Raw genomic sequence first — 13,894 nt, forward strand, 5'->3', positions numbered from 1 at the left:
GAAAATATAGAATTAATTGTGAAGAATAAAAATTAGTTTTGATTTAGGGACTAAATTGGAAATTAGGAAAATATTGAGTCAAAATTGAAATATTCAATATGAAATTAAATTGGGTTGTATTGATGAATTTTAATTGTTTTAATTTCGTAGCTAACGTCGTACCGGAATCCTCGACTAAAAAGGGGAAAGATAAAGTCGACATCGAATAGCTCGGAATTTCTAGTTTGTATTTCTATAATCCGAACCTAGTTGTTAATTTTGTATTTCTATAATCCGAACCAAGTTGTTAATTGTTGTATTTTAAATTAATGTATATGGTAAGTGATTAAGGTGAGTATATGGCACTTTGATTATTGAACTGATTTAAAGTTGATTGAATTGAATTGAATTGAATATATGTGTTAATGTGAAATTTGGATATTGAATATTGGTTGTATTTGGAAAGTGAAATTAAACCCTATTAACTGTATCGGGCTGAGCCGGATATAGATGGCATGCCATAGGATTAGAAGAGTTCAGGGATTTCTTCGACTTCGAGTCGATGAGGCATTGGGTGCCAATTAGCTTCGGTTTAACCGATGAGACACTGGGTGTCAAATTTATATAGCACTGGGCGCAGTTATTACTTCGGATTTATCCGATGAGGCACTAGGTGCCAAACTGGTGTGTTGGTTGGATCTGTGTATCAGTCCGAGTCCGAGTCGTATTAATAAGGGTAATTAAATAAAATGGTACTACGATTGATATTGGATGATATTGTATGTGAATTGAAAATGGAATAGTGAATTGAAACATGAACATGAGACACATGAATTACGTATTCATGAATTTGATATTATTATTGTTTCAAATGATTTGTGGATCAAATTGTGAAAAGCTATTATATAGCAACCGATGAGAATTGAGTATGCTATAAAATGATGTAATTATGATTTGAGTATTGAGCAGTTAATACTATTATATAAATAAATGTGAATTTTAAATATTTAGTTGTGCCTATTATATTATTTTATTTTTAAATATTGGATTATAGAAATACCACTGAGTTTTACTCAATGTACGGTTTTGTTTTTCGTGTCGAACTCAAATGTGGTGATGTCTATCTTTTGTGTCGGCATGTACCTAGGGTGTCTAAATAATAGTTATTTTGTGGATTGAATGTAAATGAGATTATAAGTTTAATATTTGTTGGTTTTATACATATAAATATGTGTTTTTTTGAAGCCATATTATGGCATGATAAATTGAACTAAATCTAGATAGGTGCATGTGAATTTAATTCTATGTTTAAGTGCTCATGAACTAGGAAAATTGATTTGGATTTGGTATGTTTATAATTTGGATTAAAATGATGCTTTTATGACTTGTTTTGATGATATGAAATGTTTGAGAATTCTGCCTATTTGATCGATAAACTTCGGTAATGCTTCGAAACCCTATTTCGGCGACGAATATGGGTTAGGGGTGTTACACCAATTCTCATTCTCATTATCAAAATTATTCAATTAAGCACATTCATCAATATATGGTCCAATACTCAACCTCAAAAGAATTCAAAATTTCACATAAATCATTCTTCGTAAGCATGCTTCAAACAAAATTATTTTCTTGAAAATTCTAAAATTGATTATAAAAAGTATATCAATAGAAAAGAACCTTGAATTTAGATCATATGAAGCATCTATTGTTCTAACAAGCATTCTAACAACATAAATCAATGTCACAACTTCTATATAAAGTCAACATTTAGGTTTTGAAAATATTCATTACAACAAATTTATAAATCTCGAGACAGAGACAAATAATTCAACATCTCAACAAGTGTAGATTTCATGCAAATTACATACATCATGCAAAAATTGAAAAGAAAAATTAAAATAAAACATGCAAACTATCATCTTAGGAAATGACTCAACCATATTTGCATGTGTTTTTCTTGAATTTAATAAGTTTAGTCTTTGTAGAATAAATTGCTAAAGGGTAAGAAATTTATTTATGGTGCTTTATTCTCACAAGCTTATTTACCGCATTCCTCCATCAGACAAATAATTCAACATCTCAACAAGTGTAGATTTCATGCAAATTACATACATCATGCAAAAATTGAAAAGAAAAAATTAAAATAAAACATGCAAACTATCATCTTAGGAAATGACTCAACCATATTTGCATGTGTTTTTCTTGAATTTAATGAGTTTAGTCTTTGTAGAATAAATTGCTAAAGGGTAAGAAATTTATTTAATGGTCTTTTTAGCACGATTGAATACACTCACCTTCAATGTGCCATTCACAGTCATAAATATTGTTGGGACTTTTAAGCAATTTGAAACTTGCCTTACATAGAAGTTGTTTACTGCAAAGCTTCGAAAGACTCGCATTCTTCTTTCATGCGCATAAAATCTTCTTTCGAAATTGATGGGAAGAAGAAGCAAAAGGAGTGAAGAAAAGAGAGGAAAGAGAAGAGAGAAAAAGAAAGGAATGGAATGGAAATAACTTAAAGAAAAGAAAATGAAAAGTAAAAAAATATATTTTTAAAGTTTATATGATGTGGAAGCTTTATATTGGCTGATTTTTGTAACATTAGTTTAGGGTTATATAGATAACAAAGTGATCATTTAATACCACTTTGACAAAAAATTTAAGTACTTACTTGTGAAAGAGTTAAGTTTAAAAATAATCAACTTTAAACCATCATATTAAAGTCAAACATTAAACATATAAGAAGAAATAGAATTATCTATTTCAATAAGAACATCTCCTCTCTAAATGTATGTCTAGTTGTGTAGTGTTTCGTTTCAAAAAGAAAAATTATGTAATAAATTTTTCAACCAATCAAATTATAGGACGAGAAAGTCCTATCAAATAATTCTACTTCAAGAAAGTACAATCATTAGAGTAAACAAGAGATAATAGTGGTAACATCAAAATCAATCTTGATGCTAGCATCTCTTGCAAGAATCAACCCATGTAGAGCACTTGGATATTAGTGGCAAAATAGAGATTTGTGGGAACTAACCACCTAACCATCCATTTACAAGTGGTATGGTAATAGCTTTCGCTCCTGTAACCTCAAGATTGCCCAAAAAGATCCAACCCAAGACTAGGAAATTTTCAAAGAAACGGCAATCGTAACACGATTATCATGGGTTTAGAGATAAATTACCCCGCACTCTAAATGCCATCTTAAAATTGTGCATTCACGACATCCACCTTATTTGACCAGTCAATAAACTATGGGGTTCTAACTTCTTTGTAACTGGGAAAATATTCCCACGGAAAATATATATTTTTATTAATTAAAAATATTTCACTTTCTGCTGTTTTCTTCCCCCACATCTGATTCGCACCTAACATCTCTCTTTCCTCCCAACTTCACCACTTTTCTCTCGTCTCTTGAAAGGGACCCCATTTCTTCATTTACCCCCCCCCCCCAAAGAAAAATTAAAAAGAAAGTCGATTCATATTTGATTTTTCTTTCGCTTTTGTTCGTGTTCCTGAACCCTTTGAAACCTTGAACTCAAAGCCAGGCTTAAAATCATTTCTTTGTGTTATAAATCTTTTTTTCTCTCTCTCTAAAACCCCTCCAAATCTTGTACTCTTGAATTTAAATAAACATTCCCATCTGGATTTTCTTCCTTTTTCCCTCCCTTTTGGTCTCCTCAAATATTCTAGTTTTTCGAATACGAAAAAAAAGAGGGGGTAGAAACTAAAGAAAAAGAGGCAAAAATGAGAAAATGGAGTTTGTGGGCAAATCCGTGAAGAAAGAGTTCAAAGGATTTGGCCTTCACTCGGGCACTGTTAATTCCTTTGATTCCTCATCTGGGTTTTTCGAGATCGTTTACGAGGACGGCGATTCGGAGGAACTCGACTTTCGTCAAGTTGCTTCTCTTGTCATGGCTGACGGTTCTAACCCAATCCTCGAGCCGAGATCCGACCCTGAGTTAGAGGTTCTACGTGAGAAGCCGAGGGTTGGAAGGCCCAGGAAACGACGCCGTGTTGAGAGGAAAGCTCGTGTTTGTCCAGGTAATGCAAAGCAAGAAACCCTAGCGAGTAATGCAAATGTGAATTTGGATACAAATGCTGATTTAAATGAAGGGTTTTCTGGGAATTTGAAGGGAAATAAGAGTGTTGATGGGAATTTGGGTGGAACTTTAGATGAGAAGGGAATTGGGTCTCTCATGGATTTGAATTTAAATAGTAACGGGGATATTGAAATGAAAATTGGGTTTGACTTGAATTCTTCTGGGTTTGATTTGAATCTTAATGATACCTGTTGTAGTAACAATTATTTAAATGATAATAGAATTTCTTGTTCTGAGGGAGAGAGTGTGAAGAAGAGGGGGTGTATTGATTTGAATTTGGATGCGAGTTGCGATGTGGATGATAGTATCAATCTTAATTGCAAAACCCAAGGGAAGGAATGCAGTTTTGATTTGAATTTAGGGGCTGATGAGGAGATTGACAAAGATGCTATTGCTGGTAACTGTGTATGGCAAGTGGAAGTGAGAGAATCTGCCACTTGTGCTGACATACTTAAAGAAACTCTGATAATAGAGAAAAATGATGCAGTGGAGGATGTTTCTAGAAATGAATTGAACAATCATTCAGGTTTAGGGTCTGTTGATGGAATCCTTGAGAAGGGTGCCATTGTTCATCAGAATGTTATCAAGGCTGATGATTGTGGTGGAGTTGGATTAGAGGGTGTCCCTGAGTCTGGTACTGCAGTAACTGATGGATGCCAAGTTGATATTGGAAGTTCATTCAAACAAGCTAGTGGTCGAAGAAAGAGAATAAAGCTTGTGAATGGCTTGGATTCTTCAACAGAAAGGGTGTTAAGAAGAAGTGCTCGTAGAGTGTCTTCTAGAAATCATGTTTCAAGCACACCACCACCTGCAACAACATGTGATGTTGCCGGTTTGGCAACATCCCCTTCAGTTAGTGCAGTAACAGAGGAGAAGCCGGTTAGGTCAAGTCGTAGAGTGTCTGAAGAGCCTGTTGTCCTTCCTCCAAAACTGCAACTGCCACCATCTTCTGAGAATTTGAATTTGGATGGAATTTCTGTACTTGATATTTTTTCTATTTATGCTTGTCTGAGGTCATTTAGTACTTTATTATTTTTAAGTCCCTTTGAGTTGGAGGATTTTGTGGCTGCACTGAAGTGCCAGTCTCCCAGCTCATTATTTGATTGTATTCATGTTTCCATTTTGCAAACTCTGAAAAAGCATTTGGTGTACCTATCCAGTGAAGGTTCTGAGTCTGCTTCTGAATGTTTAAGGTATTTTTATTCTTTCCATTTCTTTTCTTTTCTTGCCCTTGCCTTTTAAATATTGTTTTTTGTTTGCCAGTTATCAGTGTTCAATATTTCTTGTTGATCTGACAATGTAGGAGTCTTAATTGGGGTTTCTTGGACTCTATTACATGGCCCAATTTCATGGTTGAGTATCTGCTCATTCATGGTTCGTGGTTGGATTATGATTTTGATCTTACTAGTTTGAAACTATTCAGATGTGACTATTATAAACAACCTGCATCTGTTAAGGTTGAGATACTCAGGTGTTTGTGTGATGATATGATTGAGGTGGAAGCTGTAAGATCTGAGCTTAATAGAAGGTCTTTGGCATCTGAGACTGACATGGATTTTGATCGAAATATGAACAATGGGGTTTGCAAGAAGAGAAAAGCTACTAAGGACCTGTCAGGTGGATCTGGCTTTACTGAGGAGATAGTTGATGACACTACTGACTGGAATAGCGATGATTGCTGCCTTTGTAAGATGGATGGGAATTTAATATGTTGTGATGGCTGTCCTGCTGCTTACCATTCTAAGTGTGTAGGTGTTGTGAATGCTCATTTGCCTGAAGGTGACTGGTACTGCCCTGAATGTGCAATTGAAAGAGAGAAGCCTTGGGTGAAACCTCGTAAATCACTTAGAGGAGCAGAGCTTTTGGGCATTGATCCTCATGGTCGGTTATATTATAACAGCTCTGGTTACTTGTTAGTGTAAGTTTGTTTTACTCAACCTGTAGAAATAGATTATTAGATAATGATCTCTAGTACTGCTTTATTGTTGTTATTGTTGATGAATCATGAATGCATGTCTATATTTTGAGTAGGAAGTTCTCTCCTGGCTTAATGATGAAGAGTGCACAAAATCTCTCGTCTCTCATTTTTTTTGACTTATCATTTCCCTCCAAATTCTTATTTTATCAGAAATTGTTTAGCAGTTATTAGTAACTGTTATTAACTCTATTGTAAGGCAATAACTTGAATGGTTTTTTTTTATTCTTTTAAGTTAATCCTTCAACCATGGAATCTTCTTGTCATTATCAACATAAGGGTTTAGTTAGTTATGATATGTGAAATGGAGGCATCACTGACACGGCCTGTAGCAGCCATCCTCAACAATTATGACATTTCATGTTGCCTTACATATGGAAGAATCATTTATTTGATGTGGTTATGATCTTTTTGGGAATTTCTGGTGTCAATATAAAATCTGCTGATTGATCGTTAGCATGCTTCTGTATTTTTTTCATCATTCTTTATGGATGATATTGTCACACAGTTTTTCACCCAAATTTTTGTTACATATTTCTGTTTGAATTATAATACCACACCTTATATGTAATTTTTTTATTAAATATATGCATACACACAAATAAAGGCACATATATACATATAACAGAGAGGTTGCTGAAAATAAAAAAGAAAGCCTAGTGTCTTATTCTAAATTTTAAACTTTTATGAATCACAAAACTGGAAGAAGGCAACTAGAAGAGTTTGTGACTTGCAGTAAAATAATTTGTGAATAACAAATGCTAGATTTTAGATTCATATGCACATGTCGAGAAAACAGTTACTGGTTAGAGTTTCATGTTGTTCATGATGAAATAGATTTCTTTCTAATAAACTAATTTTGATGGGGGAGTTTTTTATCGGGTCTTAATAGAATTCGAGATTTGTTTTCTGCCTCTGTTTGTGTCCATTTCTGAATGTGTTGGCATTTATTTTCCCCAATCTTTGTTTATCTCAGATTCCATTGTGTCTTACGCAGGATCCAATCATTTATTTCCTTCATCTAATAAAATATGGGGACAAAAATTTACTTATGTCAGGGTAAATGACTTGCTGTTTGTTGTTACTTCTGTTGTTACTGATATTGTATTGTTAAACTTGCAGATTAGATTCATTTGATGCTGAATGCCCATCGAATTACTACCATAGAGATGACCTCATCTTTGTACTTGATGTGCTAAAATCTTCATTCCAGTATGGTGATATAATAGAAGCAATTTGCAAGCAGTGGGATGTAGCTGTAGGCTCAAATGGTGCTAGTAATAACTTTGATTCTCTGCATTCTGCTTGTTCAGGGACACATAGAAAGGTGAAAATTCCTACTGTTAGCTCATCCCTGCCACTTGTGTCTTCTGCAGAAATATGTGTGATAAGGAACGAGACTGCTGATGGCGGAAAACCTGAAGAGAAGGAAGTTGCTGAAATTTCTGGTCATCGTGTTATTGAGGTTGCAGAGTCCACTAACATGTTGGATTTGGTGACTGGAACAGAAATCCCGTATATGAGTTCTGAAGGGTCAGCTGAGACAATGCAAATGGGTTCGGTCTTTCTTAACTTTCAGAAACAGGGATCTGTTGAGGTCTCAAACCAATCTGAGATTCCAGGAAAGTGCTCAACTCTTGAAGATAGTTCTTTAATATCCAATGATTTAGATGCTAGGCAAGAAAGCAAGACAAAGTTCGCATCACAACAAACTCCAGGTGTTCTAAATGCAAAAAGAGGTGATGCTTCACAATTGCAGCCTGGGACTGGCTACGTAAACCACTATAGTTTTGCCCAAACTGCCTCATTAGTTGTAGAAGAGTTATTGCGTAAGCCATCAGAAAAGACAAATGATGATTCCCTCAAATCGCTGGAGGAGATAATTGGAAATCAGATGAAGGTTATTTTGAAGAAATCTAATAGGTTTCATTGGCCGGATATTTATAATCTATACGTAGATGCTCACAAAGAAAATTGTGGATGGTGCTTCTCCTGCAGATATCCTGTGGATGATACAGACTGCTTGTTTAGAATTACTTCGGGTTGTGTTCCAGAAGTTTCAAAAAGTGATATGTTGGACCTTCAGTCAAGATGGAATAAAAAGGGCCATGTTATAGATGTCATATATCATATATTTTCCATCGAAAACCGCTTGAGTGGACTTCTGTCGGGTCCATGGCTGAATCCGCAATACATGAAGATCTGGCATAAAAGCATTCTCAACGCATCTGGTATTGTATCTGTTAAGCATTTATTGCTAACGGTAAGTATTTTCTGCAAAACTTAGAAGCATTTTCACTATGGTTTTTAGGGCTTCAACATAGCACTTTATATATGGCTCTAAGATCTAACTGAACCTATAACCATTCTGTTTTTTATGTTACTGCAAAGTCTAACTCAACCTCTTTCAAACTTCCATGCGCTTGCACACTCATAACGCTGATTGTTGCAAAATGAAAATTTTTTCAGAACTGTTATTTCGTGGAAGCAATGGTTAGGTCAGTTTGTGTTTCTTTTTGGCTTCTATGGACAGTTTTTTCATTAAGATCATTGATATTTTAGCGTTAAATTGGGTTGTCTTAGGTTGGGCTGGACATTTGGGTTTCCACAAACTTTTTTATATCATTATGCGAAAGTAAATATTTATCAGGTTCAAATAATTTTGGAGTTTGGGCTAGGATCAAGTTTGATTCGTCGAATTTTTCAGTGACTTCTTATCTGGTTCACTCAGTGTTTTAGAAGGTTAGATGAGTTAGTTTGGTTATGCTAAGCTTTTACAACCTCAGCTTCTCATTGCTTGCTTAAGCTAGATACTAGTCATCTATCAACTATAATCGCTTCAAGCATATACCTTTGGTCAATGATGTAGGTTATACTACTTGGAGCATATTCTCTATATTTTCTGATATTATTAATCTCACAATGGCTGTACAGTTAGAGGCAAGTCTGCATCATCTTGCTCTTTCAACCGACTGGATGAAACATGTGGATTCTGCTGTCATTATGGGTTCAGCTTCTCATGTTGTGATTGCTTCAAGTCGTGGATCTGCAAAGCATGGTATTGCAAGAAAAAGGGGCAGCTGCAATGATAACGAGAGTAACCCTACTTCTAATCCTTCTGTAGGGCCAAGTATTTGTTGGTGGAGAGGTGGTAGGGTTTCTCGTCAGTTGTTCAATTGGAAGGTTTTACCCTGCTCTTTGGTTTCTAAGGCTGCTAGGCAAGGTCTGCCCTTTTCCTTTTTTCTTCTATGTTTTCTGGTTGGTATTGTTACTTAAAAAATGAATAATGATTCTGAATTTCTTTAAAGTTGAAATTCTTCAGGTGGAGGCAAAAAGATACCTGGCATACTCTATCCCGAGAGTTCAGATTTTGCAAAGAGAAGCAGATCTATTGCATGGCGAGCTGCTGTTGAGTCATCAACTAGTATAGAACAACTCGCTTTCCAGGTATGACTCCTAATTGCTCTCATGTCTTTTTGTAATAGAGTACTAGCTTGAAAAGTGGATGGAATGTTGATGCCAATCTTCCCGCTGTTTATGTTGATTGAATTGTATAGAAATGATAGGCTAACTTCCATCTTGATGCAATTTTACTATTATTTTGCAATTAATGCCAGTTAACTGCGGTATTTCTAGACACAATATCCTGTTGCTTAATTTCTTTCTTTTCATTCAAATATTGATTTCTTTCTCACGAGGCCATATGGAAAAAAACTATATATAGCTATATATAAACCCATGATTCTATATGGGAAAAGACTATATAACTGTGGAAAATTTCAAATGGGCATTATGTAAATTAAAATTGATTTATAATAATTTAATGCATTTAATGAATTATTAATACTTTCCTGTTAAATGAAAAGATTGTTTCCTTGTTTTATTTTATTTTTTAAAAAAATTGTTACTTGATTAAAAGCTTTGGTAGGGGAAAAATGGTTTGAAGATAGAATATTGGTAGAAGGGGAATTTCTCGGGCTTCTTTGTTGGTTTTCTTGGGGAGTTTTGGTAAAAGAGGGGAACTTCAGGTCTTTGTTTTTGTTAACAGTTGCTGTATTTAACTTTTATTGTAGCTATATGATGATTTTTGGTTGTTTTGGGAGGAAGAGAATGGTGGTTGATGTTCCATTTTAGATGTATATTACAGAAAGTAAAAGCTTCAAGTGAAGAGGTAAAGACTAAAGAACAAAAATGATGTGTTTACTGGCAGTGTTTTCTGCAAAGATGACATGCAGTAGATGGAGGAATCGGGATTTGGGGATTTTGAGAGGTGAACATAAGGAGAATGTGGCTGGGTTGAAGAGAGAAATAGCCCCAAAGGCAATTTTGTACAGAATTTGCCTTCATACGTTCCCATATATGAGAATAAAATTCCTATAATTCGTGATAATGTGATACACATGGGGAAGCTACATTCCAAGGAATAAACCTCACCAAATGTGGGTGCCTGCTTCGCTGCAATTAAAATCTGAAAAGTTGGACACAAAACTGAAATTAACTGGCAGGGAAAGGTCTGGCTATTCGAGAAATTTTTAGTTTTTGCCCTGGGCTCCAATAGGATCCAACTCTAGATGTCTTGTGTATTTCCAGCTTATCTTGCACATGCTAGATATGCGTGCAAAGCAAATGCTATTTAGTTCTAGTATCTGTGTATTGTTTCTTTATTTGATTTTGTTAACTACGGTTACATCATTAAGCCATATGTCTGAAGTGGATGCAAGGCAGTTTATAATATTTTACAATTGACCCTACAAAATGCAGTTTATAATATATTCAAAGTACTCATGAACTAGTCACTCTATTGAATGCTGGCTTACTTTTCATATGTTCTATTTTCAGGTAAGAGAACTTGATTCAAACATTAGGTGGGATGACGCTGAAAACACACATCCTCTCCCTACCTTACCTAAGGACTTTAAGAAATCAATTAGACTATTCAAGAAATGTGTTGTGCGCCGAAAATCCATAGAGACAGATGTGGTGAAGTATCTTCTTGATTTTGGGAAGAGGAGAATCATCCCTGAAATTGTCAAAAGATATGGGACTGTTGTTGAAGAATCTTCAAGTGAAAGAAAGAAATATTGGTTGAATGAATCTTATGTGCCTTTGCATCTTGTGAAAAGTTTTGAAGAGAGGAGAATTGCCCGGAATTCTAATAAGATGGTTTCTGATAAAACTTCTGAGATCAGTAGGATGGCAAAGGAGTCATCAAAGAAAAAGGGGTTCTCCTATCTCTTCTCTAAAGCTGAAAGGACTGAGTATTATCAGTGTGGGCACTGTAACAAAGATGTCCTCATCAGGTAGAAACAATCATTCTATTACTTTTTGAGTGCTCTGTCATTTCTAATAGTTTTTTGTTCCATGGTATTGGAAGAAAGTATTAACAGAATTGTTATTTCTAAGATTTCCTATCATTGAAATGTCAGTACTTTGTTTTCAAAATTTGCTAATAAAGTATTAACAGAATTGTTATTTCTAAGATTTCCTATCATTTGAGATGTCAGTACTTTGTTTTCAAAATTTGCTAATAACTAAGACTGAAAATAGAAAGGAACTTAAAAACTAGGTTGTGCCGGTTTTTAGAGCATAATAACAGAATTGACTTTTTGACATTTTTTCGCTTGGTGTTGATAAATCTTATTCGTTTACAAGATAATAACACTGACTATATTTAGGATGGATAATTGATCTATTTAGTCTACTCAACTCTTATTTAAGCACTAATAAGAGAAGTGGCTAGCAAAGAGAAGTGATAAACCCTTCACGGAGAAGTGATTGAAAATTTTAAAGTTAAGTGATGAAGTTTTTTTATGAACTAGAGACTAGTTTTTGGTTTAAATAGATGTTCAAGCATAGGCATTTTCATAGTAAATGGCTTTATACTTAATGGGTTGTTGTTCCTCAACTATTTCATTTAATTAACTATGTTTATTGTTTTTTTTTATCAAATTGGCAGGGAAGCTATCTGCTGTCAGTATTGTAAGGGTAAGTGGTGCTCTTCTATATTAAAGTGTATTCGACTTGTTTTTGTTTTTACAAAGTGACGCTCTGCGTGCTTGATGGTATTGCTTTAATGAGCATCTAACTTCACAGGTGCTTCTTTTTACATATATTTCACATTTCTGATTAGGTTGATATAATTTCAGGGTTTTTTCATAAGAGGCATGTTAGAAAATCTGCTGGAGCTATCATTGCTAAGTGCGCGTATACATGTCATCGCTGCTTAGGTGGCAAGTCGAATGTCAATGTTAAAAAAGGGGGAAATATCATGAAATGGAAGGGTGACACAAAGGGGCAGAGGACAATCACAAAAAGTGCAAGGAAACTGCCACAAAAATGTATTAGGGCCAATGAAAAATCACTGGCAGTTCGAATGTCACTGCGTTCACGGAAGGATAAAAAGGGTGCTGCTGCTGTGCCACTGCGCCGATCACCTAGGAAAATAAAATACATTTCTTTGCAAAAGAAAAAGCCTGGTAGGTGCAAGAAAGGCAAAAAGAAATCAAAGAAGAAAGCAACTAAGAAGATAAAGGAAATTACTTGGCAGAGGAAGAGGACAAGGATTTACCATAGTTTCTGGCTTAATGGTCTTCGGTTGTCTAGTAAGCCAAATGATGAGCGGGTGATGCAATTTCAAAGAAAAATGGTTTTTGATTCTTCCGAGCATAAGATTGTCTCCCCTGATCCACCCAGATGTTTTCTTTGTCGTGAATCAGGATATGCATCTAATTCAAACTATATTGCATGTGAAATTTGTGGAGGTAATTAGTTTTCAGCATTTTTATATCAGTTCACTGTAGGCGACTGCCTATTATTATAGACATCAACTACTGATGCTTGAAAAAATTTCCTCCTTTTTGCTTTTTCATAATATTCCTTTCAATTAATTTATGCAGAATGGTTTCATGGAGATGCTTATGGGCTTAATTCGGGGAACAAAAGCAAGATTATTGGATTTAGGTGTCATGTCTGCCGTAAGACGATCCCTCCTGTCTGCCCGAATATGATGGCCACAAGAGTTGATGAAATCTCTATTGGCTGAGTTGCAAAATGGTGTTAGTACTTGGGACTGAATCTTCTGAAGAACATGGCGCCCTCTCCCTATGTCATGTTAATTATAAAAGTCTCCCAAGTGAAACTCGTCAAGGTTCATTGGCAAACGGGTGCTTGCATGAGTAATTATTTACCAATTTGGTTACAAGTCAGAGTCCCATCTTGGATTATAAATTGGGACTACTTGATGAGAATCAGAGTATAGATGCATGACAAATTTTAACATTGATTTGAAACCATATACACTAACGTTAACATCTGATGAGAAAGTTAGGTTTGCAAGATATTAGAACCAATACAGGACATGATGCTCCTGCCATTGTGGCGGATTCGATTGAAGGATACCTTAGATCATGACAGCTACCTGAATGTTCTGGAGTTCGCAAAACCAGTTGAAAGTCAGGTTGCAGATGGAGCTTCTCCTGAGTTTCATCCAGATAAGTTAGCATATCTGTTGAATTGTTAGATGATAGGGCAAAAACAACTTAGGGTAGGTTTACAGTCTAACATTTAATTGGTGTAACAAGACCTGGATTAAGTGGTAGGGCCTTGGATTTGTTTGTAGGACTAGAGTTACATGTAAATTTTCTGATGTAGAAATCATGGAATATTTTTAAACGGCACATAGGAATGATTCATTGCCAAATAGAAAAGTGAGTTTATGTGAGCCTGAGTCATAAGCAAAAGCAGTGGTCCATGCAAACATTGCTTTGCTTAATTTATTTTACTCCCATTGAAACAATGCTGACTTCATATTAATAATCAGAAACCTTGCAATATCAAA

The 13,894-nt window shown here is 35.1% G+C and overlaps 1 protein-coding gene across 3 annotated transcripts; it reads left to right on the top strand.

Moving 5' to 3' along the window:
* The first annotated feature begins 3,335 nt into the window (after window positions 1-3,335).
* Window positions 3,336-13,894, top strand: LOC105794073 (DDT domain-containing protein PTM). Of its 3 annotated transcripts, none has more exons than XM_052634068.1 (10): window positions 3,336-5,275; window positions 5,386-6,000; window positions 7,180-7,334; window positions 7,434-8,320; window positions 8,992-9,280; window positions 9,380-9,504; window positions 10,897-11,357; window positions 12,014-12,042; window positions 12,204-12,818; window positions 12,954-13,894. In XM_052634068.1, exons 1-10 carry the CDS (start codon window positions 3,735-3,737, stop codon window positions 13,097-13,099), a joined length of 4,863 nt encoding a protein of 1,620 aa, XP_052490028.1. In that variant the 5' UTR covers window positions 3,336-3,734; the 3' UTR covers window positions 13,100-13,894. The 3 variants fall into 3 exon arrangements, with proteins under 3 accessions (XP_052490028.1, XP_052490029.1, XP_052490027.1); XM_052634069.1 differs by having other exon boundaries at window positions 7,180-7,328; XM_052634067.1 differs by having other exon boundaries at window positions 7,180-8,320.

Source organism: Gossypium raimondii, chromosome 7 (genome assembly GCF_025698545.1).
Source record: "Gossypium raimondii isolate GPD5lz chromosome 7, ASM2569854v1, whole genome shotgun sequence".
In the NCBI taxonomy this organism is placed as follows: Eukaryota; Viridiplantae; Streptophyta; class Magnoliopsida; order Malvales; family Malvaceae; genus Gossypium; species Gossypium raimondii.